The sequence below is a fragment of the Ictalurus punctatus genome, chromosome 16, assembly GCF_001660625.3.
Source record: "Ictalurus punctatus breed USDA103 chromosome 16, Coco_2.0, whole genome shotgun sequence".
Classification (NCBI taxonomy): Eukaryota; Metazoa; Chordata; class Actinopteri; order Siluriformes; family Ictaluridae; genus Ictalurus; species Ictalurus punctatus.
In genome coordinates this window covers 10,977,739-11,003,364 of record NC_030431.2, presented here as the reverse complement: position 1 = coordinate 11,003,364, position 25,626 = coordinate 10,977,739, and the positions used below count along the sequence as shown (strand labels likewise).

General features: G+C 41.0%; 1 protein-coding gene across 1 annotated transcript in view; it reads right to left on the bottom strand.

Moving 5' to 3' along the window:
* Positions 1 to 374: 374 nt before the first annotated feature.
* The window catches only part of dchs1b (dachsous cadherin-related 1b), a 106,550-nt gene continuing 81,298 nt past the window's right edge, over positions 375 to 25,626 (bottom strand). The window contains exons 4-21 of the mRNA XM_017489883.3: positions 23,847 to 24,078; positions 22,833 to 23,069; positions 21,659 to 22,696; positions 20,177 to 20,364; positions 19,854 to 19,950; positions 18,853 to 19,010; positions 13,370 to 14,219; positions 11,547 to 11,786; positions 10,890 to 11,015; positions 10,563 to 10,772; positions 9,085 to 9,951; positions 8,699 to 8,812; positions 7,034 to 7,245; positions 6,716 to 6,867; positions 5,494 to 5,624; positions 5,039 to 5,325; positions 4,703 to 4,844; positions 375 to 4,595 (exon numbers count right to left, since the gene is read on the bottom strand). Of these exons, the coding sequence (XP_017345372.1) occupies positions 1,993 to 4,595; positions 4,703 to 4,844; positions 5,039 to 5,325; positions 5,494 to 5,624; positions 6,716 to 6,867; positions 7,034 to 7,245; positions 8,699 to 8,812; positions 9,085 to 9,951; positions 10,563 to 10,772; positions 10,890 to 11,015; positions 11,547 to 11,786; positions 13,370 to 14,219; positions 18,853 to 19,010; positions 19,854 to 19,950; positions 20,177 to 20,364; positions 21,659 to 22,696; positions 22,833 to 23,069; positions 23,847 to 24,078 (7,884 nt within the window). The 3' untranslated portion in view covers positions 375 to 1,992. The remainder of the gene's footprint in view (positions 4,596 to 4,702; positions 4,845 to 5,038; positions 5,326 to 5,493; positions 5,625 to 6,715; positions 6,868 to 7,033; positions 7,246 to 8,698; positions 8,813 to 9,084; positions 9,952 to 10,562; positions 10,773 to 10,889; positions 11,016 to 11,546; positions 11,787 to 13,369; positions 14,220 to 18,852; positions 19,011 to 19,853; positions 19,951 to 20,176; positions 20,365 to 21,658; positions 22,697 to 22,832; positions 23,070 to 23,846; positions 24,079 to 25,626) is intronic.

Sequence of the window (25,626 nt, the reverse complement as noted above, 5' to 3'; positions counted from 1 at the left end):
TGATAATGATTACAGATAGAAATGATTTTGTGCTGGAGCTGACAGGTTTCTCCAGTCAGCAGCTGTTCTATGACTCAAACAAAGACAACACTCCCTTTCACATTTTTGGTGTTTAGACATCTATAACACACATGACATGCCAAATGTTGTGTGCATTACAATAACAAGTAGGTCATTTTTCTGTCCTAATAATTTTTCCTAAACTTAAATACTCAAAGAAATACATTAACTATTCCATCATGCATGTTATGAACCTATTTACGCATCAGGCTCAACATATGCATCTGGCAGTACAAAGTGTAAGGCCAGTACTGGTCACAGGAGCAAATAATTTTAGCAAATACCTTTTTAATGAACAATGAATTTGACTCTGATTCCCACAAAAGCCAACTGATTAGAGTTTATTTAGGCTTTAGTTTGTTTTCTCCTGCCAGCACAATGTAACTGAAATGAAAAAAAGAAAAGACTAAGCAGTAAGACCCAAGAAATCTATAGGAATTTCGTTGTTCCTTTAAATATATGTACAGGTGAATTTCTACCATTCTTCTGCCAGAGATTTGGCAACTATTTTGTTTCAAGCATTTTTTAAAGGTATCTTTTACATCCTCTTTAACAACGTCAATTTCAGGCCCTTTTTTATTGTATTATTCCAGCTAGAGGCAGTGTTGGTATTACACATGCACGAGAGGTAGCTAAAAGTCCTCTGAGGATGGGAGGACATTCAGGACGACAAGAGGACATTAATTTGCTATAATTGCAATCTGTGCTGGGAAGAGTGTATACATTTAAGAAAAATATGGGCATTTTAAAGGTGCTTTGAATGTCCAGGGTTTATTCCAAAAGGCAGGTGTATCTCATGCTAAAAATACTATTACCCACTTGTATTGTGGACAGCTTCACTGGTGTTTATTATTGATTTCATCTCTAACTGTATGGAAGCACTTGACTTTAAGACACATCAGCAAAAGTCATTTTGTCCTCTGAGAGCTGAATTGTATAACAACCTACAGTGTGAGAATTAACACAAAAAACCAAGCATACAAACACATAGTGAGTCAGGTTCCTGGCATTGTATAGAAACTCATTTGACTTACAGCATATTTAGATTTTTATCAGTTACTCCAGGCCTCTAGATAAGCCTCAAATAATATGAGTATGCCAAAGATTTTCTTTGCTTTGATGCTGGAAGATCAGGCAAAGGAACAGACATAGGAGAAAAGAATAATATAACAATATGCAACATGGGTACTCTCAAGATCCCTATGGTTTGACTTTTATATAAATAATTATCAAAACATCTTATTATCAATACATTACAATTATCACAACACATCCCAATCATTCACATAATAGTCCAAGAATCACACAACCACAATCACACAGAAATCAACAACCATACAGTATGGTCATACTAAACACTATACAACAATAATTCATAAGTACTATGGCTACCATACATACACATATACAGAATGTAAATGTGAGTGCTTTATAAATGCGAGGTAATGACATTTTCTTATTTAAAAACATGACCTATGAAGAAATGAAACCATTAAAAATGCATATGTAGTGAAATCTCTTGGTGCACCTTCACAGAGTTCAAATAGGATGCAAAAATAGTGGTGATAGCAGCCATCTTGGACAGACTCTGCAAAATGTTCCAAAGCTGTCAGTCATCAATATAAGAAAGAACAAAAGAGCACTAAAGTTTATCTCCCTGGCCAGCCAGGCAGAAAAAAAAGAAAGAAAAGAAATTCAAACACAAAGGTCCACATTGGCTTTGATGAAGGGTATCGTCATTTCACAGCAAAACAGCATTTTAACCCTTTCTGTTTCAACTACAGTTTTTACCATTTACCAAAACAGCTAAAAGCTGAGAGGTCCCTCTTAGTTTTTTTTTTATTTTTTATTTTTTATCATATACCCACAGAGATCATATTTCTGAAAAAGAAAACTGTCAAGGCTCCCCGCAGTGTGAAATTCTACAAAGAATTAAATTCTCATCTCTGTGTCATCACTGTGCTTCAGGGAGTGCTCTGTGGTGCTAATCATTGAGGCTGATGGGCCTTGTGTAACACCAAAAGGGGAGACGGCTGGTGATCGGGCTGCCAGAGGGGACAGCGATGGAGAGAAGCTGGGAGACATGGCTGCAGATGAAATGGAACCCTCATGGCTTATAGGAGAGCGTTTGAGGGTTGCTAGGTGTGGAAATGTCCTAGTGATTGCAGGCTTGGGTGGAACAGACTTGGCACCCGGGTGGGCTACTGATGTAATGAGAGGGGGTGGATCAATTCTTGGTTTAGGATCTGTCTTGATTTTAGGTTGGAAAGGTCTACGTGGGTTGTTGGGGGGTAGGCTCTCATCTTTAAGTCTGGCAATTTCTGTAAAAACACTGGCAAGAGGTTGGAACTGTGGGCACCAATTGAGAAGGTAGTCCCAATTATAGCTTCCTCGCAGCTCCTCATCACTAGCAACAATAGCTGTGAGAGAGCCATCAACTGAAGGTTTGCCATCCTCCGGAAAGCCATAATCCTTTGGATGGGATATGTTCAGCCCTCTGCCCACTCCAAGGTAGCCACCTCCTTCATCTCTATAGACTGGAACTTGACCAGAGAGCATGGTGCCACTTAAACTTCCCAACTTCTTCCCTTTGAACCACTGGCTTGCATCTAGTGTCCCAGTTTCACCAGAGATGTCAGAGAGCTGGTCAGCATCCTGCTGTATACCTGAGTCAGGTCCTCGTGCAGAGATGTGCTCTTGCATGGAAGAAGTAATGCTAGCCACTCGTGGATACTCATTTATCATCCGGATTTCATCATCTTCAGCAGCCTCGGCTGATCCTCTTCCACTAGAGTGTGATGGATCCAAGGAGCCTCCCCTTGTGTAGGAAGCTCCACCTCCTCCCTGTTCGCCAGCATACCCTGGAAGGGTCTGGTGATAGATCCTCTCCCCACCTGCTGATTTAGATTCATCTAACTGCTGCAGTGCTGTGTCTGAAGCCGCTGTCCCAGTGTTCTGCCCTTGCTTCTTGTGTCTGGACTTCACTAGGTACAGGGCCACAGCAATTATGACTAAAATGACTATTACACCAAGAGAGGTTGCAATAATGCTGATGAGGAGAATGTTAAAGTCATTTGCAAGTCCAAAGGATGTGTTGGTGACATCAATACTTAGCTGGGCAGTTGTAACCCTTGAGGTTTCTAAAGGACTATGAGCAATAACATCCATGGTCATAAGGCGTGCCTCCCTTTTGGAACGGCTTTGGCCACTAGAACTACTAGCACTATCCATTTTGAGGTAGATCACACCAGTGGTCTTGTTGACATCAAAGTATGGCGAGCTGCTTGGTAATGAGTAGAGCACAATCCCATCAACACCACCATCCTCATCATTGGCTTGCACCTGACCAATGCTCTGGCCCTTCTGGGCTCCCTCTGGTACCTCAAAAGAAAAGGCTGAGGAGGTGAAAACTGGATCATACTCATCTTCCCCTGTGACATAAACTTGCACAGAAACTGTGGCAGAGTTGTTGCCTGCATCCATAGCCAAAGCCTTGAAATGGAAAGAGCTCACCTTCTCAAAGTCAAATATCTGACGAGAACGCACCTCTCCTGTGTTTTGATCCACCATAAAGAAATCTTTTCCTTGACTAGATCTGTCCAATATAAAATACTTCAGCTGTCCATAGACCCCAGTGTCATGGTCTATGGCATGCAGCACTGTGACTGCTGAATTAGGGGGCTGGTTTTCTCGTATGCTTGCAGTCATGGTCTCAATGGGGAAGTAAGGCCTGTTATCATTAATATCTTTCACCTCCACATTGATAGGAGCCAGTGCAAAGTGACCATGACCATCTGAAGCTTGAATAATAATTACATGGGAAGGCTGAGTCTCCCGGTCCAGAGTTTTCTGCAGGCGCAGAGCTCCAGTCCACTGGTCCACTGAGAATAGGCCCATGTCATCTCCAGAGGTAATGCTATATTGTATCTCTGCATTTGGAGCTGAATCTGGATCAGTTGCAGAAAGCCGTAAAATTTCACTACCGGCTGATGCCCCTTCACTCAGAGACACCACATACTCAGCACGACTGAATGCCGGAGGGTTGTCATTGACATCGTTCACAGTAATAATAGCGGGCACACTGGAGCTGCGCTGGGGAACACCACGGTCAGATACCACAATGGTGAGGTTGTAGCGAGATGTTACCTCAAAGTCCAGCTGCTCTGCCAGGATCAGTGTGCCTACTGTCTGGAAGCCATGACCTTCTATGAAACGAACACTACTTTCAATCTGGAAAGCATTTCCAACATTCCCACTTGCGATAGCAAAGTCAAAACCTGAGTTTTCCTGGGAGAGGTCACCATCCACTGCTTCCAGGGTCAGGATTGTACCGCCAGGAAGCTGGTCCTCAGACACTGTGGCTCTGTATTCTAATTGATGAAACATGGGGGCATTGTCATTCACGTCTGTCAACTGGACTTGGACAGTAGCAATGGCAGATAGAGATGGCTTTCCTCCATCATGAGCCTCAATAACCACCCTCACAGTGGGGCGCTCAGGGTCAAATGCAGCTTTTTGACTGATAAACAATGTGCCTGTAGAGAAATCACATATTAAAGGTCTTTAGGTTTAATTTGAGGAATATCAAAATTGTAATACATTTGCATTAAATCGAATAGATATTAATAATTCAACTCTGTACCATTACTAGAATCAATGTAAAAGCCCTCTTTAGACGATGATATCAGTCGGTAGGTAACTCTTCCATTTTCTCCTGAGTCCCGATCTGTGGCTGTTACTGTAATTATAGGAGTGCCAGGTGGAGAATGTTCTGCCAGTGCCACCTGGGAAGCCACAACAGAGCAAGTTAATATCCTTTCTTGCATCTATTACTCTTTTTCTTTTTTCTCATACTAAATCATGTCTTGCTAATATTGCTGATACAGGTTTAGAATAAACATGGTTACATCTTGGGAGCTAATGAGAAATACTGGTTTATGGACTGTGAGACTGTGCAATCTATCTAAATGTATTGTACCTGGTATAGGTCTTGTGTAAAGGTAGGCATATTGTCATTCACATCTTCCACCATCACTGTCAGATTGGCATCAGTCTGATGCTTAGTGTCAGAGGCTTTAACAGTTAGTGTGTACCATGTCTTCTCCTCATAGTCCAATGGAGAAATCAAAAACACTCTGCCACTGTAGCGGTGGATTCCAAACTTGCCCTGTGAGTTTTTGTCCAGATACAGAGAATAAGACAGTGCTGGACCCGAGTCAACATCGTTCCCAGTCACCATGGTAATCTCTGTGCCAATAACTGAGTCTAGGAGATAGTAGAGACATAATATACATTCAGTGGGTGTAAGAAATATGTATAAATGCTTTACAGCGATCAAATACCCACAGAGGTTCACTGAGTACAAATACATGAAACAAGGTGAAAATGAAACTAATATGAAGAAGGGCAAAAGGCACATGCTTGCTCACTCACTTTCAGGCACACGCACTTCTCTTGGCAGAGGGATTGTGGGACTATTGTCATTGAGGTCAACAATAATCACAGTCACAGTGGCAGAGCCAGCAAGCTTGGGGATGCCACGATCTGTCGCCATAATCACTAGTCTGATACAAAGAAGATAAACATTAAATGTCAACATCAAAGTTCAAATATTCCTCTTCATATTCTTTTTAAAAATGGCTTTTAAACTCAGCAAAAAAATAAACATCCTCTCACATTCAACTGCTTTTATTTCCAGCAAATTTATTAACATGTGTAAATATTTGTATTAGCATAAAACTGAGACATAAACTGAACAGGTTTCACAGATATTTGACAAACAGAAATGGAATAATGAGTCCCTAAACAAAGGGGGGGGGGGGGTCAATATCAAAAGTAACAGTCAGTATGTGGTGGCCTCCAGCTGCTTTAAGTACTACAGTGCATCTCATCCTCATGGACTGCACCAGATTGGTCAGTTCTTGCTGTGAGATGTTACCCCACTCCTCCACCAAGGCATTTGCAAGTTCTCGATCACGTCTGGGGGAGGACACATAGTTACATGTAATTTTCCACAGCAAGGACAATCATCTGTCTTTCCTGTCTCCCTGTAGCACTGTCTTAGGTGTCTTACATTACAGACATTGCAGTTTATTGCTTTGGCCACATCTGCAGTCCTCATGCCTCCCTGCAGCCGGCCTATGGCATGTTCACGCAGGTGAGCAGGAACCCTAGACATCTTTCTTCTGGTGTTTTTCAGAGTTGGTAGAAAGGTCTCTTTAGTGTCCTAAGTTATTGTAACTGTGACCTTAATTGCCTACCACCTGTAAACTGTTAGTGTCTTAAGGACTGTTCCACAGCTGCAAGTGCAATAATTGTTTATGGTTCATTGAACAAGCATCTGTAAATCTTATCTGGATTTTACAGAATTATCTTGAAGATACAGTCTCCTGAAAAAGGGACGTTTCTTTTATTTGCTGAGTTTATTTTAAAAAATGATCAAAATATCACTACAGCTCAAGGTACACATATAATCATCAAAAAACAACAACAAAAAAGCAGTAAATAAATAATATTATTCAGAGAAAATCTAACATGAAACCTTTTGCAAACACTATATGCGGGGACATGAAGCTGAGCAAAGGAAGCATGAGTACTTTTCATAGAACACTGGGGAAAAAAACACACAAACATACACAGACAAAGGAAGACTTACTTGGTCTGCATCCAGATCTCACGGTCCATGATGGCTGCAGTGGTGACACTGCCAGTCAGAGGGTCAATTTTAAACAACCCGCTACGACCAGAAGACTGGATGGAATAGGTCACCTGACCATTTGGGCCCTGATCCACATCTTCAGCTACAACCTGAATAGAGATCATTGAATTATTAATGTAATATAGCAGTATCCCAGTGTCATATTAAAATAGGAAATTTCTATCATTTTGATGTAGTTGTAAAATATACACTACAATACTTGCGTTATTGATCAAGATTTAGTTTATTGTATGCAATAAAATATAAAAAGAACACCTGAATAATTGGAGAGTCATAGCCCTGTGCCTCATGCATGTATGCTATGTAGTTCTGCAGCTGAAATCGAGGCAAGTTGTCATTGACGTCCTGAAGAATCAGGTTGACAGCCATGAAAGAGCTGGAAGTTGCCGTTTCAGCCTTCACCACTAGACGGAGTCTTGGTGTGTCCTCAAAATCCAGGCCGTTGGAGCTTTGTACCCAAATCTCACCTGTGTGTATCAACAGAAATGGCATCTAAACTACCTGCTATTGCACTCATCATGCCTCAAGTCTGTGAATATACAGCCAGTTCAGGTTTAGTTATGTCGCATTAGCTATACAACAGTTAGGTCTAGTCCACTAATTTGATTGGTCGAGCAGTGTTCCAAGAGTACTTATATTTACTTTAACCGCACTGGGATGTTTACTGTGTGTATATCACTCCGCCACCTGTGTTAACTACCCTATATAAAATTTCACTTCCTTGTTTGAAACGGTTACTACAGGAGTGTTAGCGGTATCACCAGCAGACATGAAAAATTATAATTTTCAGGAATATAACTTTTGAACTAAAATATGAAAGCTCATCAAATGAAGATGAAAATGAAGAAACAATGCCAATTTCACTGAAAGCACCTTTAACGGGAATGTACAAATCAATGTGAGCTAGCAAGCTGATGTGGTATAAAGTGAGTGTGGCTTCTTCGGGATCTATTTCTATTAGCGGAGCAGAAATATTGTCCATGATGTGTCCGAAATGTAACTTACTTGATTTTAATTTTTTATTTATACAGTAGAACTCTTGTATAAAAGCAATATCGCACATGCAATCATGCGGTTATATTGAATATCGGCACGGTTGTGATTTCAGTATAATCGCACTCTTGTTCATACAATATTGCTTAAATGTTCCATGGATAAACAAAATGCACAATCAGCTTCACATGTACTCATTTAATGGTATTCAAGAGAATTTGCAAACATACACTTTGATCTTAGAAAAGTATTTTTGAGGTAGAACTAACTGGATGTTTTTATTACACAAGCTCTTATAAGAAGTAGGGGTTGCACAACTACTTATCTTACTAGTCGACAAGTAATAAAATAAAGGAGTACACTTTTCCATTTTCCTTTTCCATAGTTAAAGCAAAAAATGTTTTAAGAACAGCATTATTTTTATGCAGCTTTATTGTACAGCAAAAACTACAAATTGCATTTTTAACTTCGGTGTGATAGGATATCTACCAGTATAATAAGTGTGTAAAATATTAAATCTGTGCCTCATATCACACTATCTAATCATGCACCAATCCCTAAATGCATTTGTGTGGACAAGCTGGTGGCTCAGCTGAAAATGTTGATTGTGAAACTGAGAGCGTGTAGCATGAAAGCTCTTAATCGCTTAATGATGGATGGTGGATGCAATGTCTACAGAAGCGTCTAAAGGATTTTTTTTGCCATGAGGAATTTCTTTGGTAGCACACATCTCGCCACTTAACGCAAAGTAATATCAAACTGGTAGCAGCCCACAACACAGAATTTTTTTAAAAAAAGACTGTATATCTCCTTACGGTTTGCCTCACAGTTTTTTCCACTGTAATAGAAGACTAGTCTATACAACCCCTACTAAGAAGTAGTAAGAAATGATCTGAGCTGCAGTGTTGCGTTCAACCCCAAACTGACCTGTGCTGGAGCTGATGCTGAAGGACTGCTGTTTATTTCCACTGAAGATGCTGTACGTGATGCCTATGCGGGTGCCATCCGGATACTGCGCCTGTGCCTGTGCCACTGCAGTACCTGAGGATCAAAGCAGATTGAAACACAATGCTGCAGTGGTGGTTAAGCTGACTGAATTTCAGTGCAGTGTTTTAAAGAAAACGTGCATAGACAGTTTGCTGGACAATCCAAGTTTCCATATCAAAGGAAAATATTTAAAGTTTGGAAAGGACATTTGCAATTTCAGAATTAGTTGTTTTTTTTCTAATCAATTGAGAAAACACTGATTACATAAGGAAAACCTTAGGTAAAAATTTATACTGTAGCATGAGAATTTGTTTGTCTGTTCTAACCTTTGGCTGCATTCTCCTGGATGCTAACGTCTCTGGCGGTACGGGAGAAGCGGATACCATCATAGTTCTGTTCCTTCACATAGATGATCACCACCCCCAGGGAAGACTGAGGAGGGCTGCCCTGGTCCATAGCCTCCACAATGAGGATGTACTGGTTCTGGGTCAGGCTGTTCAGTGCTTCAGTGGTTTGGATCTCTCCAGTCAGAGAGTTTATAGAAAAGCCTTGCACCGGTTTGGCAAAACGATAGAATACTGAACCATTGGCACCAAAGTCCTTATCTTCTGCTCTCATAGTGGCAACCACATGGTTAGTAGATACCCTCCTGCTGGATACATTGATTATGAGAGGATCTTGGATAAAAAAGGGTGCATTGTCATTCATGTCCAAGATGGTTACTGTGACCTGGACTGTGGTGTTGTGGGGTGCTGCAGGGGACAAGTCAACTGCACACACTTGGAAGCTGTAGGAAGCCATTTTCTCTCTGTCCAATAAGGAAGCTGTGAGGATCCGACCTGTATCAGGGTCTATAGTGAATGTACCTCTTGCTTCTTTGCTCAGGAAGTATAGGATCTGACCATTCTTGCCCTCATCAGCATCATTGGCTGTCACTTCCAGAACTAGTGACCCAATAGCAGAATCCTCTGAAATGTCTACAGCATAGCTGCTACTGCTAAATGTGGGACTATTGTCATTGATGTCCAGGACAGTAACTTCTACAGTAGCTGTGCTAGTAAGAGAGGGGATTCCATGATCCTGAGCAACTACTTCCAGAGAATACCTGTCTTTTCTCTCTCTATCCAGGGGTCGAGACGTGGACAAGGCCCCGGAACTGCTGTCCAGCTGGAAGTCACCATCTGGGTCTCCAGCTAAGATTAATAAAGTTGGAATCTTAAAGGCTTGGTAATTGATAAGGTTAACAAATATTTATCCACTCCATCAAGTCAAATCGACAAACGTATACGGACACCTGACCATCACACCCATATGTGCCCATTCTAAAACCAGGGGCGTTAACATGGAGCCCCCCCCTTTGCTGTATAATGGTCTTCACTCTTCTGGGAAGGCTTTCCACTACATTTTGGAGCATGGCTGTGGGGATTTGCCCATTCAGCCACAAGAGCATTAGTGAGGTTGGGCACTGACATCATGTGAGAAGGCCTGGCACACAGTTGGTGTTCCAAAGGTGTTCAAAGGGTGGAAGTCAGGGCTGAGAGCACTCCAGTTTTTCCACATCAACCGAGTTTGCTTTGTGCACAGGAGAATTGTTATGATGAAATAGATTTGGCCCCTTTAGATCTAGTGAAGGGAAGTCTTAATGCTGCAAAATACAAAGACATTCTAGACAACTGTGTGCTTTGTACCAACAGTGTGGGGAAGGCTTATATGTGGGTGTGATGTTCAAGTGTCCAAATATTTTTGGCCAATAGTGTATTACCCAAATGTGGTTTATATGATCAACCTCAAGAGTGATACTTACCAATTACCCTGTACTCCACTCGGCCACTGTCCCCACTGTCATGGTCAGTAGCTTTAATTAGAAAAATCTCTACTGGAGTAAGGTTCTCTGGCAGCTCCAGACTGTATTGTAGCCTGCCAAAAGCTGGAGCATTATCATTCTCATCCAGCACTGTAATATGCACCTTGGCCTTTGCAAAGTTAGGGGGCATCCCTCCATCTTTGGCATACACTACATCGCACAGAAGAAATATACCAAGAAACCTAAGCATGACTGGCAAAATCAACAATCCAATATTAACTGCATGAGGATGTCTTAATGCTAAAACAAGAGGAACCTGCAGATTACCAGTTACGCTGTAATGATCCTGCTGTTCCCTGTCAAGGACTTTGGTAAGGGAAATGACACCAGTTTCAGGTGAAATGACAAAACCTTCCACTGTCACACCTCCATAGGATACATGTCCATTTGTACCTGAAACAGTCACAGAAAACAAAGACAGAGATGGAGCTTAAATCAGAATTCTGCAATGATCTTCAATGCAATTGTAAAAATGCCTTGCAAACTGTGATTAGCTGGTTTGATTTAAGCACGTTGCACATCTCATTACACCTTGGCATTTTTTCTCCACTGTGGCATGTTACTGGCAGCAGGGTGCAAGCTTGCATGCAGAGAGAGATTATTTGGTGAGAGCACTTGTTTACTCAAGCAATGGCCTTTTACAGAAACCCTGGTTTATGCCTTTAAACTCAGTCCATGGCAATAAGAACAACCAGCACAAGCTCCACTACATGAGTAAGAATTATTGCTGGTTAGAAATAAACTACACCAATGAATTCCTCAATCCTTAATAAGATATTAAGCTGAATGATTCAAACAAGGACAAAATGCATTTAAAAAGACAATGAATTTGACCTTCTATCATTTTGTGCCTTGAAATAGACTGCATTTAAAGTAAACGTAAAGAAAAGCTGCTAAGCTGCCCAAGAATAAAAATCCTCTCACCTTGGTCTCTGTCAGTAGCAGAAACAGTGAGTATGGTGGTTCCAGCTGGCTGATTCTCTCGGATTTGTACCTCATACTCACTCAATTCAAACCACGGTGCCTCATCATTCACATCAATAACCTGGACAGACAGCACCTGAGTGGTGGAGTGCTGGGGTGTCCCATGATCCTCTGCAACAATAGTGAGGTTGTAGCTGTCCTGTTCCTCACGGTCCAGAGCTTTGAGAATGGAAAGAGAGCCTGACGAGGCGAGGAGATCAGAAAGAATTGTGGAAATTGCAGAAGAAAATGTTTAAACAAATATTCATTGTTACTATTAATACAATAATAATTAAGACAAAAATGAATATTTCTTTACAAAAAGAAGGTAAAACCAGAATTTACTACACTACTGGGAACAGTGTAGTTTAGGCTTTGTTTGTCTGAAAATTAATTGCATTATTTCCATCCTTAAGCAGTCGAAATTACACAAATATATATATATAGATACATATTTTTTCTCACTTACACAGATATCTAACACATCCTCCTTTCACAAGCACAGAAGACAGCATTCAGGAGACAAAAGACTAAAACTTGCTTGTCCACAATCCACAGAATCATAGAGTCATGTTGTCCTATTTTTTACCTTTATGGGTTCATTATCAAGGAGTACAACATAATGTCAAGTGTTTTATGCTGTCATGTGTCATGAAAATATCTGAAACTGATACCCACAGTTACTCTCATCAAAAGGACAGTTGGGGGTCTCACAGGGTAATAGCACTCAGGGGCGAATATGGTGGCTAGACTGTCTGCCTGTGTGCCATATTTTACTGGCTGTTTAAAGTGTGTGAAGTCTGTGTGAAGCAGCTCCTTTATTTACAATTCACCAAACACTCTTCATCCCTAATAACATCTGTGAATATTAAAGCAAGCTTTCCCTCTCATGTTAAAAAGCTCTGTTTTTGTGCATAACATCAGCTAAAGTGCACCACCAGAACTCCTCCTCCTTCTGATCCAGTCAAAACCTTGTTAAGCCTTAATCCCCAGTGTCTGGCCAATATCAGTTTATCACTCCTCAGAAAAAACCCATTCTGGTATGTACTGCTACTACTATATATACACAGCAAGGCATGCCTGACTTGAACAGAACTGAAATAACAATTCAGTTTAATTTATATGAACAAATTTAGTGTAAGATCATTATTTTTTTCCCTACACTTGACTTGACCTAACCAGTCATTACAATTAAATTGTGTATTCTTATTCCTAATCCTCTATGATAGAACTACTGTATCCTTTTTAGAGTGATTATCTATTTGTTTGTCTATACAAGCTGCATACCTCCTTCATATGTATAAGCGCCACTATAGTAATGAAAACATCTCTCACTATACTTTACTATACTATACTGTAATTACTTCAGTTTCGACACACTCTACAATAATGACTTTCCCACTAGCAATCCACCAGCTAGCAGTAGGCATGAAAACACACACACAGACACATGAAGAACATCCGGAACTCTGTACAGGCAATTACTGAAGATCGAATGGTGGATTCAGCACCCGCTTTGCCAAAAAGTGTGTTAACTGATGTCTGTTCTTTGATATTGATTTCTTACCATTGCTAAAAATATTGTAAACACACATTGATGGCCAGCTGGCTAGCCAAATCATTAATTACCAAGATCAAATTGAGCTAAGATAACTATTATTAATGAAAGTATCTGCAGTATGATGAATAAAAATTTCAAGAAAAAAATCCTTCCTGCTGATTGTCTTCACATGCTTTTAATTTGCTTGGTGGGAGATGTTAGTAAAATGGTTTGTGAGGCTCACCAGTGTTGGGATTGAGACTGAATCGTCCTGCTGTGTTGCCTGCCTGAATGCGGTAAGACACTCTGCCATTTTCTCCTTGGTCTGCATCACGGGCAATGATGTAGAGCAGCACAAAGCCCATTGGCTTATCCTCCATCACACTGACTGCTGTAGGAGAGCTGAATACTGGAGCATTATCATTCTCATCAGTCACAAAGATGCGGGCTGTGACTGAGCTCCAGCGCCTTTGACTAGGATCTGTAGCTGAGTCAGTTGCTTGGACCACCAAAAAAAGACTTGAGGTCTCTTCATGGTCCAGCACTTGACCCAGGCTGAGCACACCAGTGATGGGATCAAGGAACAGAAGATCTGATCGATCAGGCCAATGATGCTGGATAGAGTAGCGTACCTCACTGTTGGGGCCACTTCCATCCTTATCAGAGGCCTGAAACGCATAAATGGAGGAGCCTGGCTGCATGTTCTCAGGGACAACAATGGTCACAGGGTCTTCAGGGAACTGTGGTGCATGATCATTACTGTCTTGCACATTGATATCCAGCACTATCACACGACTGCTTGGGGAGGCCTTTGAGAAGTCATCCACCTCAATCTGCAAGGTGAAGTGAGCTCCCATTTCATAGTCCAATTCTCTGACCAAGTACACATCCCCAGTGAGACGATCCACCATAAAATTTCCATCTTGATCAGTGCCACCTACTACAAGAAAAGTCACCTGTCCATCAGGCAACATATCACGTTGGTCATGTAGGTGAACTGAACCTATGACAGAGCCCGGTTTGGTGCCCTCCATTGTGTTAAGTGCCATTGATAGTGTGTTTGGTTTTTGTGGAGCCTTCGCTGAGCCAGCAACCTGTGGATTGAAACAAAGCCAATTTGAAGTCAAAACGAGAACATACCATGTCACTGATGGTAAGTACTGTATTACCATCTTTACTACTCTTACAAAGGATCATAGTGATACAAATTTATGCAGATATAAATAATAATGAATAATATATAAAATATAGGTTCCTCAAGCGTTCTTTGACCAAGAAGAGTTCAAAGATTTTCTCAAAGGGAAACATTATGGTGTAGGGTCCTGCATAGAACCTTTAAGGGTTCCTCTAGACATTGGGTCATCAACTGGAGGACTGTGGTCTGTATGCAGGCCATGCAAAGTAGTTCAGTGGATCAAAAGTACAGTATTAGAGCCGATAAACATTAAATAAATGGGTGTAGATCAGTGACTATCATTTACTAAACATAGCTCTAAACGAGTTAAATTTCTGTAGCAGATTCTCTGTTCTGGATTATCCAAACACTTGAGTTTACATCAATTATTTAGCTGAAGCCAGCTCGGTGGACCAAAGTGTAGCTACAGTAGCTACAGAGCTAAAGACATTAGGTAAGAATAGAGAATTTTCACAGACTTTCATATATTTTCATTTTATTTACCCTCTCTGGTTTGATTAGCTACCAGTGTTAAGGAGTTGCTAGCTACAAGTAGCAACACTACAGGTTTAACGACACATTTTAGTAGCATGGTAGTATATACTGAGTTAGCTATATTCAAAATAATGTAGCTGTTGCAGTCATGAGCTAGTTTTTCACCAAGTGGCACTGCAATGTGACAGACTGCATTTTCCCTTTTCACATAACCAATTCAACATCATTTGTGCAAACTATTGTACTGTAGTTGTCTGGAACTATGTTCAATATTTCTACGCAGTGCAGAACACTTGTAGGTCTATGTATATCAGCTTGTATGGACCTGTCTGGATTAGTACAGGTTTGCACTACAAAGAATTCAGTTTACTTGTGATGAAAACAAGACTATTTAATATAGATGTCCATATTTATCAAAGTGTATGAATGTGAAAAGATACACATGACAACAGACACATGTTTGTTTGTAACCAAACTGGAAATGAAAATACTGTTCATTCACCAATTTAAGGACACACAATCATAGCTCATTATTTGTTTTAATTATTTTTGCTGATTATCTAGCTGGTTATGAGTGTTAGCATTAGGTGTGGAATTTTTCTGTTAATTAAATGTGAAGAAGCAGTGAATTATCACTGTTTCAATGAAGCATGACAGCTAACCTCAAGTATTTAGCCTAATAGCTAGCATCACTCAACATTAGATACCTTTTAATAGTAGCTTGTAGTGTATGGGTTGTTAAAAAAAGTGGATAATGAAGACAGAATGTCGGAGATGGCCAGAGAAGAATGTGTTAGTTCTCCCTGTGCTAAATTCAAAGCAGGTCTCGTCTGTTTAAAACATCTCTCATCCGTGTGCCACTAGTTAAAATGGGTAATGTGAAGCATTACTTTAAAAAAGTAGCAATTTCTTGTAAGCAAGAAGTGTCTTGTAACTAGACCTTTAAAAATTGTAGTTGAAATGGTTTAGTTGAGTTGGATTTATGTAGTTTTTCTAGATAAAATAATTGGGATTTGAACTTGTTATCTTGCATCACTGAGTTGGGAAAACAAATTTCTACCTAAGCGAAAAACTTGGATCAGTAGCATTAAAAATTCAAGGATTAGAGAAAAATGGGTTCTAACACGTTTCTCAATTTAGTTTGACTTCTCAAATAGAAACTTAAAGCACATTCTGATTTAATTGCATTTTTGTCATCAATTTATAATCTGCTTTAGGATCTCATATGGGAGAGACTTTATTCTTATTCCCCTTATTATTATTATTACTGTGTACCAATGCAAGAAAAGGACAATCCATTTTCTAAAGAGTTTTCTGTATTTATTAAATTACCCATAGTTCAAGAGGACTCTTGTAATGTCATACAGTGGGGGAAATAAGTATTGAATGCGTAAAAAAAAAAAAATCATTAAATATATTTCCAATGAGGCTATACACATGAAAATTTCACCAGATGCCGGTGTTAACACAAGAAATCTGCACATATAAAGAAATCCAAACATTAAAGTCCATAAATGAAGTTATGAGTAATAAAGAGTAATGACATGGGTAAAAAGTATTGAACACGCTAACTGAAATGTATCTAATACTTAGTGGAGAAGCCTTTGTTTGTAATGACATCTTCGAGACGCTTCCTGTATGAAGAAATTAATCAGTCGCAGTATTCAGGTGTGATTCTGGCACATTCTTCTAAACATATTGTCTTTAAATCTTGTTCAATTGGATTCAAGTCAGGTGACTGACTGGACCATTCTAACACCTTGATTTTTTTTCTCTGAAACCAATTGAGTTTCCTTTATAGTGTGCTTTGTATCATTGTCCTGCTGGAAGTCCACCCACATCTCATCTTCATCATCCTGGTGGATGGCAGCAGATTCTTTTCAAGAATCTCCCAGTAAAGGGCTCCAGTCATCGTTCCTTCAGTTATATGAAGTCTGCCAGTACCATGCAATGAAAAACAGCCCCACACCATGATGCTTCCACCTCCAAACTTCATTGTTGGTATAGTGTTTTAAGGATGATGTGCAGTGCCATTTCTTCTCCAAACATGGTGTGTAGTATGACAGCCAAAAAGTTCCATTTTGACCAGACTACACTCTCCCAGTATTTCATAGGCTTGTCCAAATGAGGTGTAGCAAACTTTAAATGAGCTTTGACATGCCTTTTCTTTAGTAATGGAGTCTTGTGGGGTGAGCGTGAGCAGTGGAGTGCATTGCCTATTGTTTTCTCTGTAACAATGGCATCTGCTGCCTCCAAGTGTTTCTGGAGCTCTTTCTGAGTGGTCCTTGGCTCTTGGGCTACTTTTCTGACTATTCTTCTGACTCCCTGGTCAGAAATCTTGAGCTCCTGTCTGTGGCCAGTTGATGATGGAGTGATGTTGCTTCCACTTGTGGATAATGGCCCCAGTGGTGCTTACTGGAAGATTCAGAAGTTTTGAAATACATCGGTATCTGATTCCATAAATATGTTTTGCAACAATAAGGTTGCAAAGGTCTTTGCAGAACTCTTTGCTTTCACCCTTCATGAGATGTTTCTTGTGTGACACCTTTGTAACGAACAGCCTTTTTATATACCATCAATTTACTAACCCAGCTGATATTAATTTGCACAGAAAAGGGGTATAATTACTGATGGATTTCAGTTGGTTCCTTGCCTTGCCTTGCCTTGCCTTGGAGAACTGCTTTTTCTTAGTGTGTTCAATACTTTTTTCTTGTGTCATTCCACTTTATTACACATAACTTTATTTATGGACTTAAATGTTGTGAATTCTTTATACTTCTAGATTTCTTGAGTTAATACTGATTTCTGGTGAAAATTTCATGTGAATAGCCTCATTGGAAATATATTTACTGAAAAAAATGTTGACACTTTCAATACTTATTTCCCCCACTGTAGATTGCAATTTTACCAAATAAATTGCACTAGTCACCAAATTACTCGCTATAATTTCATTTAAAAATGGAACATTTACTGTCGACATTAGGCTGTAATTAAGGTGCAATGAATCCATCTGCCACATAAAAGCACTCATGTGCTCATTTCCTGTTGCCTTTGAGCAAGCCTGGAAACGTACTTAAATGCTTTCTAATGATAACAGGTGAAAGCTTTCATACTTAAATCCTCATAAAAAGCAAACAGACTTCTCGGACTGCTGAGCAACAGAGGAGTTGTGGAATGTCTATAACGGCGTTACTTAACATTCTCTAAAATGCAATGTACTGGAACGACCCAATGCTCCTGTTATTACTCGACTGTTATAAGGAATATTATGTTGATGTTATTGTGGTGAAACCTTATCTAGTGTGAGTGTGTCCATGAGCGCTACCGTGTGAGAGGGCTGGAGGTTAGCGGCTCTTTTTGTCTGATCAGAGCAGGCCACAGCTGGGCCCCATCATGGGCCATCTGGGAACACTTGATTTAAAGGTTCCTTTTTTTCTCTCCCTTTCTCTGATTCTTTTTTTTTTTTTTTTGGGGGGGGGCGGGGGGGGGGGGGGTGTCGCAGGCAAGCTCTCACTCCACAATTAGCATCCTATTCCCTTTGTAGGAATTAGATATGAGAAAAGCACTATGGTTCATGTACGCTCACTGCCTGCCAGAAACACTGCTGCTCAGCATATTCTGTGGAATCTGCACACATCAGAGCAGATATAAGAACAAAAATAGCGTAGTTTATGGAATATCAAATGACGCATGTGTGCAATTCACACCAGACTCTGTGATTGACTGCATTCTCTCATTTGGGTTTGATTACAGGATCTGGTGCTGAAAGGGGAAGCAATGTTGACAGTTTTGTTTTTGAAGCTCTCTGCTTCACCCAATTCAACCCACAACCATGATCCATGATACTACAATTTTATACATTTTCTCATCCTCTCCTTACAGAAGGAGTAAGTATATGGTAGATTTTTCGATTTTCAGTGTACTTGCTAAAAATGCTGATAAGCAGTTTTCAATAATTCTTCCAATAGTGCACTGTGTAGTGTGTTAGACTTTTTATTTATTACGACATTATGAGTGAGCACAAGTTTTAATCCCACTCTGTCACACCAAGGTCTGACCTGTATGTGCAGGATGCTGGAGACACTCTGAGGTGGTGCACCACGATCCGAGACAATTACAGTTAAACTGTACTCAGCCTTTTCAGCTCTTCTCAATGTGGAAGCCGAACGCAGCTCTCCTGTGTTAGGATTTAGAGAGAACCGTTCTGCTCTGGAGCCTGAAATACAAAAGAAGAAATGACTGCAAAAGGTTTTCTTGGAAAAGAGACAATGACTTCCGACATACGTTACACAAGGCTGTAATACATGTTATATATTTTTCCCCATGCTGTGGGTGCCTCCTCGGGCACTCCAGTTTCCACCCCAGTCCAAAGACATGCATGGTAGGCTGATTGGCATGTCCAAAGTGTCCATAGTGTGTGAATGGGTGTTTGAATGTGTACGTGCCCTGCAATGGATTGGCACCCTGCTCAGGGTTTACCCTGCCTTGTGCCCTATGCCTTCTGGAATAGGTTCCAGGTTCCCCATGACCCTGAAGGATAAGAAGTATAGAAAATGGATGGGTGGATATCTCAAACTTTGAACATCCATTGGCGTACCATTAAATTTATTATTAAAACAAAGAAAGAATATGACACAACTGGAGGTCGTCCACCAAAGTCAGTGACAGAAAAGCAACCAAGAGCCCAAGAGTAATGTTCAGCATTATGCTTCCATCATTATATACTTATGCAATCAGTATTTTTTACTTTTTTTATTTGTAATTACATTGAAAATAATTTGGCAAACTATACTAGATTTTTTCCTCCTAATTCAGCCTTATGAACATAAAATCCCAATTAAATCCATTTCAATTCCAGGTTGTAACACTCCAAACTATGGAAATGTTCAAGGGGGTGAACACTCTTGCACGGCACTGTATTATATTTGTATAGCTTTATACTTTCCACTAATCGAGTGTTACCCTTTCCACTATTTTGCAAATGCAGTTAATCAGTTACATCTGGAAAGCCTTTCATTCCAGAAACAGAGCTCATACTGAAGAAGCATTGCTGGTTTACCAGATAATGAGTAGAATATCGTGCCATTCTCTCCTTCATCTGGGTCTTTAGCCTGCAGTGTTCCCAAGAGTGAGCCAGCAGGTAGACCCTCCTGCACCTGAAACACCACACACCCAATGGTAATAAAACACACCTGACACCACCAAACATGTACGCTTCTGTAACTGCAAATATGCTACTCTCTATTCACAGCAACCCCCAAATAATACAACTACTCATCCTTATTCAACACTCATATGACATTCAACAGCCATTTTGTTACAGACAGGCTATATAATTATTCTTAATATGTCTATACTAAATCTAAGCTCAGCAGCTCTCACTTGGATAATCAGCTCCCTGCCAGGCAATACGTGACTTAAGAGTGGGGTGTTGTCGTTCTCATCTAGCACAGTGACATGGGCGGTGCCGGTAGCACTCCGAGGAGGGGTGCCTCCATCCTGTACCACCACCACCAGCTGGTAGCTAGACTGGTGCTCACGATCCAGAGCTGCCCTGGTACTGATCTCACCTAGAGAGAGAGAGAGAGAGAGAGAGAGAGAGAGAGAGAGAGAGAGAGAGAGAGAGAGAGAGAGAGAGAGAGAGAGAGAGCATGCCAGGGACATTACATTTTGTGCCTTTTCATTTGCAGAGGAGCATCTAAATGTTGAAATGTTACAGTAAGATAAGTATTGAGTAGTAAATCTAACCTAGCATTCACATAAAACATGACACATAAGCTACACATTCTGTCTAAACGCTACATGGTCCAAAAGTCCAAAAGTGTACAAGAACCCAAAAGTGAATCTGCTCTGTGAGACACATATGACAGTCCCTGCAGGATTTTGCGATTTTGCAATAACAAAAAATTAATGCAAACTCTTAAATTTTCAGAGGAGCTTCCAATCTTTCAAAAAAAAGTACCACAGATTTTTCCACAGAGTTGGGCCAAGATGTGTCATATGAGGTCATCGCAACATGAGTATAGCTAAAAGGTCTCATTTACCAAAAAACATCACCGAAAATGTCCATGCAAAACAATTTCGTGCAGTGAAGTTTCACCGATTCCAGTAGTTTTCCTCAAAAAAGCACAAAAACTCTGCAAACTGTGTCACCAATTTTGAAAAAACCCTGCAAAATCCTGTATGGACTAATATGAGAGGAATGAATAGAAATGCTTCAGAAAGGCTTTGTGTATAAATAAACTAACTGAGTAGAAATCTTAAAAGTATCTAACATGAAAACTATAAAAGCAGCCTAAGTTGTCTTGACTATAACCTGGATACTCAAATGGGACTTGTGTATGATAAGTTCATTACACGTAGTTCAACTGCTAGAAAGAGATGCTGGTAAGTGTCGCATAACCAGGAACGTCCTGACCAAATAAAATTAAAGGAGGCAGAAAAAACAGGAAAGTTAACCTCTTTTTTTAATGTAAAGGAAAGTTAACCTCTTTTTTTATTTAATTGTATGAATAATAAGGTTTAAGATGAATAACTGAATATTAAGCAGGGACATTAAGGAGTTTTATTGACCCTGAGCTTGGGTCACCTGAGTGTGAACATTTTTTCCCCTTTTATCTATGTGGGTTTCTTCAGGGTTCTCTGGTTTTCCCTCCACCATCCAAAACCATGGCAGTAGGTGTATTTGTTACTGTAGGTGGTAATGTGTGTGTGCATGGTGCCCTATGGTGGACTAGCATCCTATACAGAGTGTATTCTATCCTCGGGGGACAGGCTCCTGATTCACCACCGCCGTGACCACGATAAAGTGCTTAGTGATACTGAATGAATGAATTAAGGAGTTTTAAGCATTTCTCTTCTCACCAGTTTGAGAGTTGATCTGGAAGTTGCGGTCAGTATGCAGTAGTTTGAAAGTAAGCCGGCTGTTGAGTCCAGCATCACGGTCAGTGGCTGAAACTCTCCCAAATCCTGTTCCTGCAGGCAGGTTCTCCCTTACTGCAAGGAAGACCCTCTCCTGGGAAAACCGTGGTGAGTTATCATTTTCATCTGTCACAGAGACCCGTACGGTGGCGCTTCCAGTTTTCTTCAGCTGTCCCCTGCCTGAGCTGGCCAGTACAGTGAGCATGTAGATGTTTTTGCCCTCCCTGTCCAGTGCACTCTTCACAAACAACCACCCGCTGTCTGAGATGATCCCAAACCCTGCTGCATCCCCATCAGGCCGGAGATGGTAGGACAGTGGTGTGGAACTTGAGGAGGAGGCTCCATTTCCACCATGATCCCTACTCAGGGCACGTACTTGCAGGAAACGGGTGTTCAGTGGTGTGTTTTCCTTCAGCTCCACACGATAGGTCATTGTGTCAAACACTGGCCCCTGGTCATTCTCGGCCTGTATGTGCACTACAAGAGTGAAAGTTGCGCTGAGTTGAGGGGCGCCACAGTCCTTGGCCAGCACCAGCAAGTCATAACGAGGAGCACTCTCATAGGAAAGGCTTCCTATCAGGCGGATTTCACCACTGCTTCTGTCCACACTAAATGTGCGTTGGCCTTCAGATGAAAGCAGATCGAAGCTCAACTGCCCATTGGCTCCTGAATCACGGTCCTCAGCCTTTACCCGGTACACAATAGTTCCCATTTTGGTAGCCTCGGGCAGCAGCAGAGACTCTGATGATGAAGGAAGGAAGGTGGGTGCGTTATCATTGACATCAGTGATGGTGATGCGGACCAGTGTCTGGGCAAACACCGGAGGGGAGCCGCTGCGAGCCTGGACCTCCAACTCCAGCGAGGGCCAAGCCTCATGATCCAGAGGCAGGCTGGTGCGCAGAGCTCCTGTCTCTATGTCCACAGTGAAGTAGCCTTCTGGATCACCAGAGGAGATGGTGTAGGAGATGTCCTTATTGCCTCCTGGAAGAGGAATGGGGAAGAGATATACAGTCAGACAGACAGGCAAAATTATGTGTGCATACAGTGGTAATAACATCAAGTAACTACCCATGTGTTATGCATTAAGATATATGCAGAAGTAATATCAAACACTCACCGTTCCTGCTATTAGCAAACACCACACCGACTTCTGTGCCCCTCAGAACATCCTCAGGCACAGTGAAGAAGTACTGCGCTTGCTCAAAGACGGGGGGAGCTACAGACCCAGCTACAACACTGATGTTCACTCTGGCATTAACGGGCACTGTGAGCCCACCTCCATCCAGTGCCGTGATCACCATCGTAATGACAGAATTGGCCTTTCCATGCAAGGAGCGGGAAAGAGAGATCACCCCTGCAGAGAAACAAATGCCACACAGAAAATGCAGACCACACAGGGGCCACTCGTTATTTACTGAAATATACAGCAGCAGTAGTAGTAGTAGTACTAATATTAATACTACTACTACTACTACTACTACTAATAATAATAATAATAATAATAATAACAATAATGATGATGACTGGAGTCATTAATTTGATATACTTGAATTATGAAACAGCTACTTGTTGCTGTACAAATACGTAATAACTACTGAATAATGCTTTTTCTAAATATATCATAATGTATCATCAATGTCACATCATGAGCATACGTATAATAAATAACTGCTTCATCATTTATAACGTAGCCTATAAGTAAGCAATAATTTATAATGTTTAATTAAACTAAATGTAAATATACTAAATTTGCATACAGCTCATTAGATTACATTCAACTGGATTAGATACGATTCAATTTTACTGTCATTGTATAGAGTACAAGCAAGAATAAGTGATGTAGTGAAAGAAAGAGACAAATGAGGTGGGATGGCATGTTATACACCATATAATCAAAGATGGTACAGTGCAACTGCACAAACTGTAGGTGCAAATAGAATGGCATATACAATGAGTGAACAAATATCTAGTGGCATGAGTGAGTGGAATCCAGGACCATAAGTTTTATCAATGATTATCAACAAGTTAGTTAAAAATGAAACTGATTCATATCAGTTATGGAATATACATTACCAATACATGTTAACAAGTAATAAGGTATTTGTAATTTCTAACAGTCAAACACACAAACCTGTGTCCTTGTTAAGTGTAAAGAAGTTGGATCCTCCGCCAGACACTGTGCGATATGTCACTTTGCCATTCTCTCCTGCGTCAGGGTCGTGAGCTGATACTCTGATGACAGAGGTTCCTGGAGCGCTCTGAGAGCTCAAACTAACTGCATAGTTTACAGGGTAAAACATGGGCCTGTTATCATTAATGTCCAGCAATGCCACATTCACATAGGCAGATGAGCTCAGGCCACCCTGAGGGACAGAAAAGTGGGAGAAAAATGCGAGATGAGTTATTCTCCACTGATGAAATATCTGAGGAGAGTTACTGGGCTTGTAATTACATTTCTTTCACCAGTGCCGTTTTATGACTGCTCAAATAATGGAAATGGGAACCGTTACTTATTGCCTTCATAAAAATGTGTGTGTGTGTGTGTGTTGAACTGATTAAGAAAGAAACAAAGAAAGAAAGAAAAAAAGAAAGAAAGACCAGTGAGAGTGGTTGAGTGTGTGTTACTGTATATGAATGCACCCAAGGGAAGTTGCATTTTACTGTCGTTTTTTTTTTTTTTTTAAGAGCTCATGGCTGTTGTTCCTGGCAGCCAAAAGGGGACCGTACTGAGCACTAAATCTTATAGCTAGTGTGAGAGAATGAATATGATCTGACAGCACAAATACACATTTGTATCAAAGCACGGAACCTACAGTATCTCACAAAAGTGAGTACACCCCTCACATTTTTGTAAATATTTGATTATATCTTTTCATGTGACAACACTGAAGAAATGACACTTTACTACAATGTAAAATAGTGAGTGTACAGCTTGTATAACAGTGTAAATTTGCTGACCCTCAAAATAACTCAACACACAGCCATTAATGTCTAAACTTCTGGCAACAAAAGTGAGTACACCCCTAAGTGAAAATATCCAAATTGGGCCCAAAGTGTCAATATTTTGTGTGGCCACCATTATTTTCCAGCACTGCCTTAACCCTCTTGGGCATGGAGTTCACCAGAGCTTTAGAGGTTGCCACTGGAGTCCTCTTCCACTCCTCCATGACGACATCACGGAGCTGGTGGATGTTAGAGACCTTGTGCTCCTCCACCTTCCGTTTGAGGATGACCCACAGATGTTCAACAGGGTTTAGGTCTGGAGACATGCCTGGCCAGTCCATCACCTTCACCCTCAGCTTCTTTAGCTAAGCAGTGGTCATCTTGGAGGTGTGTTTGGGGTCGTTATCATGCTGGAATACTGCCCTGCGGCTATGCTCTGCCTCACTATGTCACAGTACATGGTGGCATTCATGGTTCCCTCAATGAACTGTAGCTCCCCAGTGCCGGCAGCACTCATGCAGCCCCAGACCATGACACTCCCAGCCCCATGCTTGACTGTAGGGAAGACACATTTGTCTTTGTACTCCTCACCTGGTTGCCGCCACACACGCTTGACACCATCTGAACCAAATAACTATCTTGGTCTCATCAGACCACAGGACATGGTTCCAGTAATCCATGTCCTTATTCTGCTTGTTTTGAGCAAACTGTTTGCGGGCTTTCTTGTGCATCATCTTTAGAAGAGGCTTCCTTCTGGGACGACAGCCATGCAGACCAATTTGATGCAGTGTGCGGCGTATGGTCTGAGCACTGACAGGCTGACCCCTACCCCTTTAACCTCTGCAGCAATGCTGGCGGCACTCATACGTCTATTTCCCAAAGACAACCTCTGGATATGACGCTGAGCATGTGCACTCAACTTCTTTGGTCGACCATGGCGAGGCCTGTTCTGAGTGGAACCTGTCCTG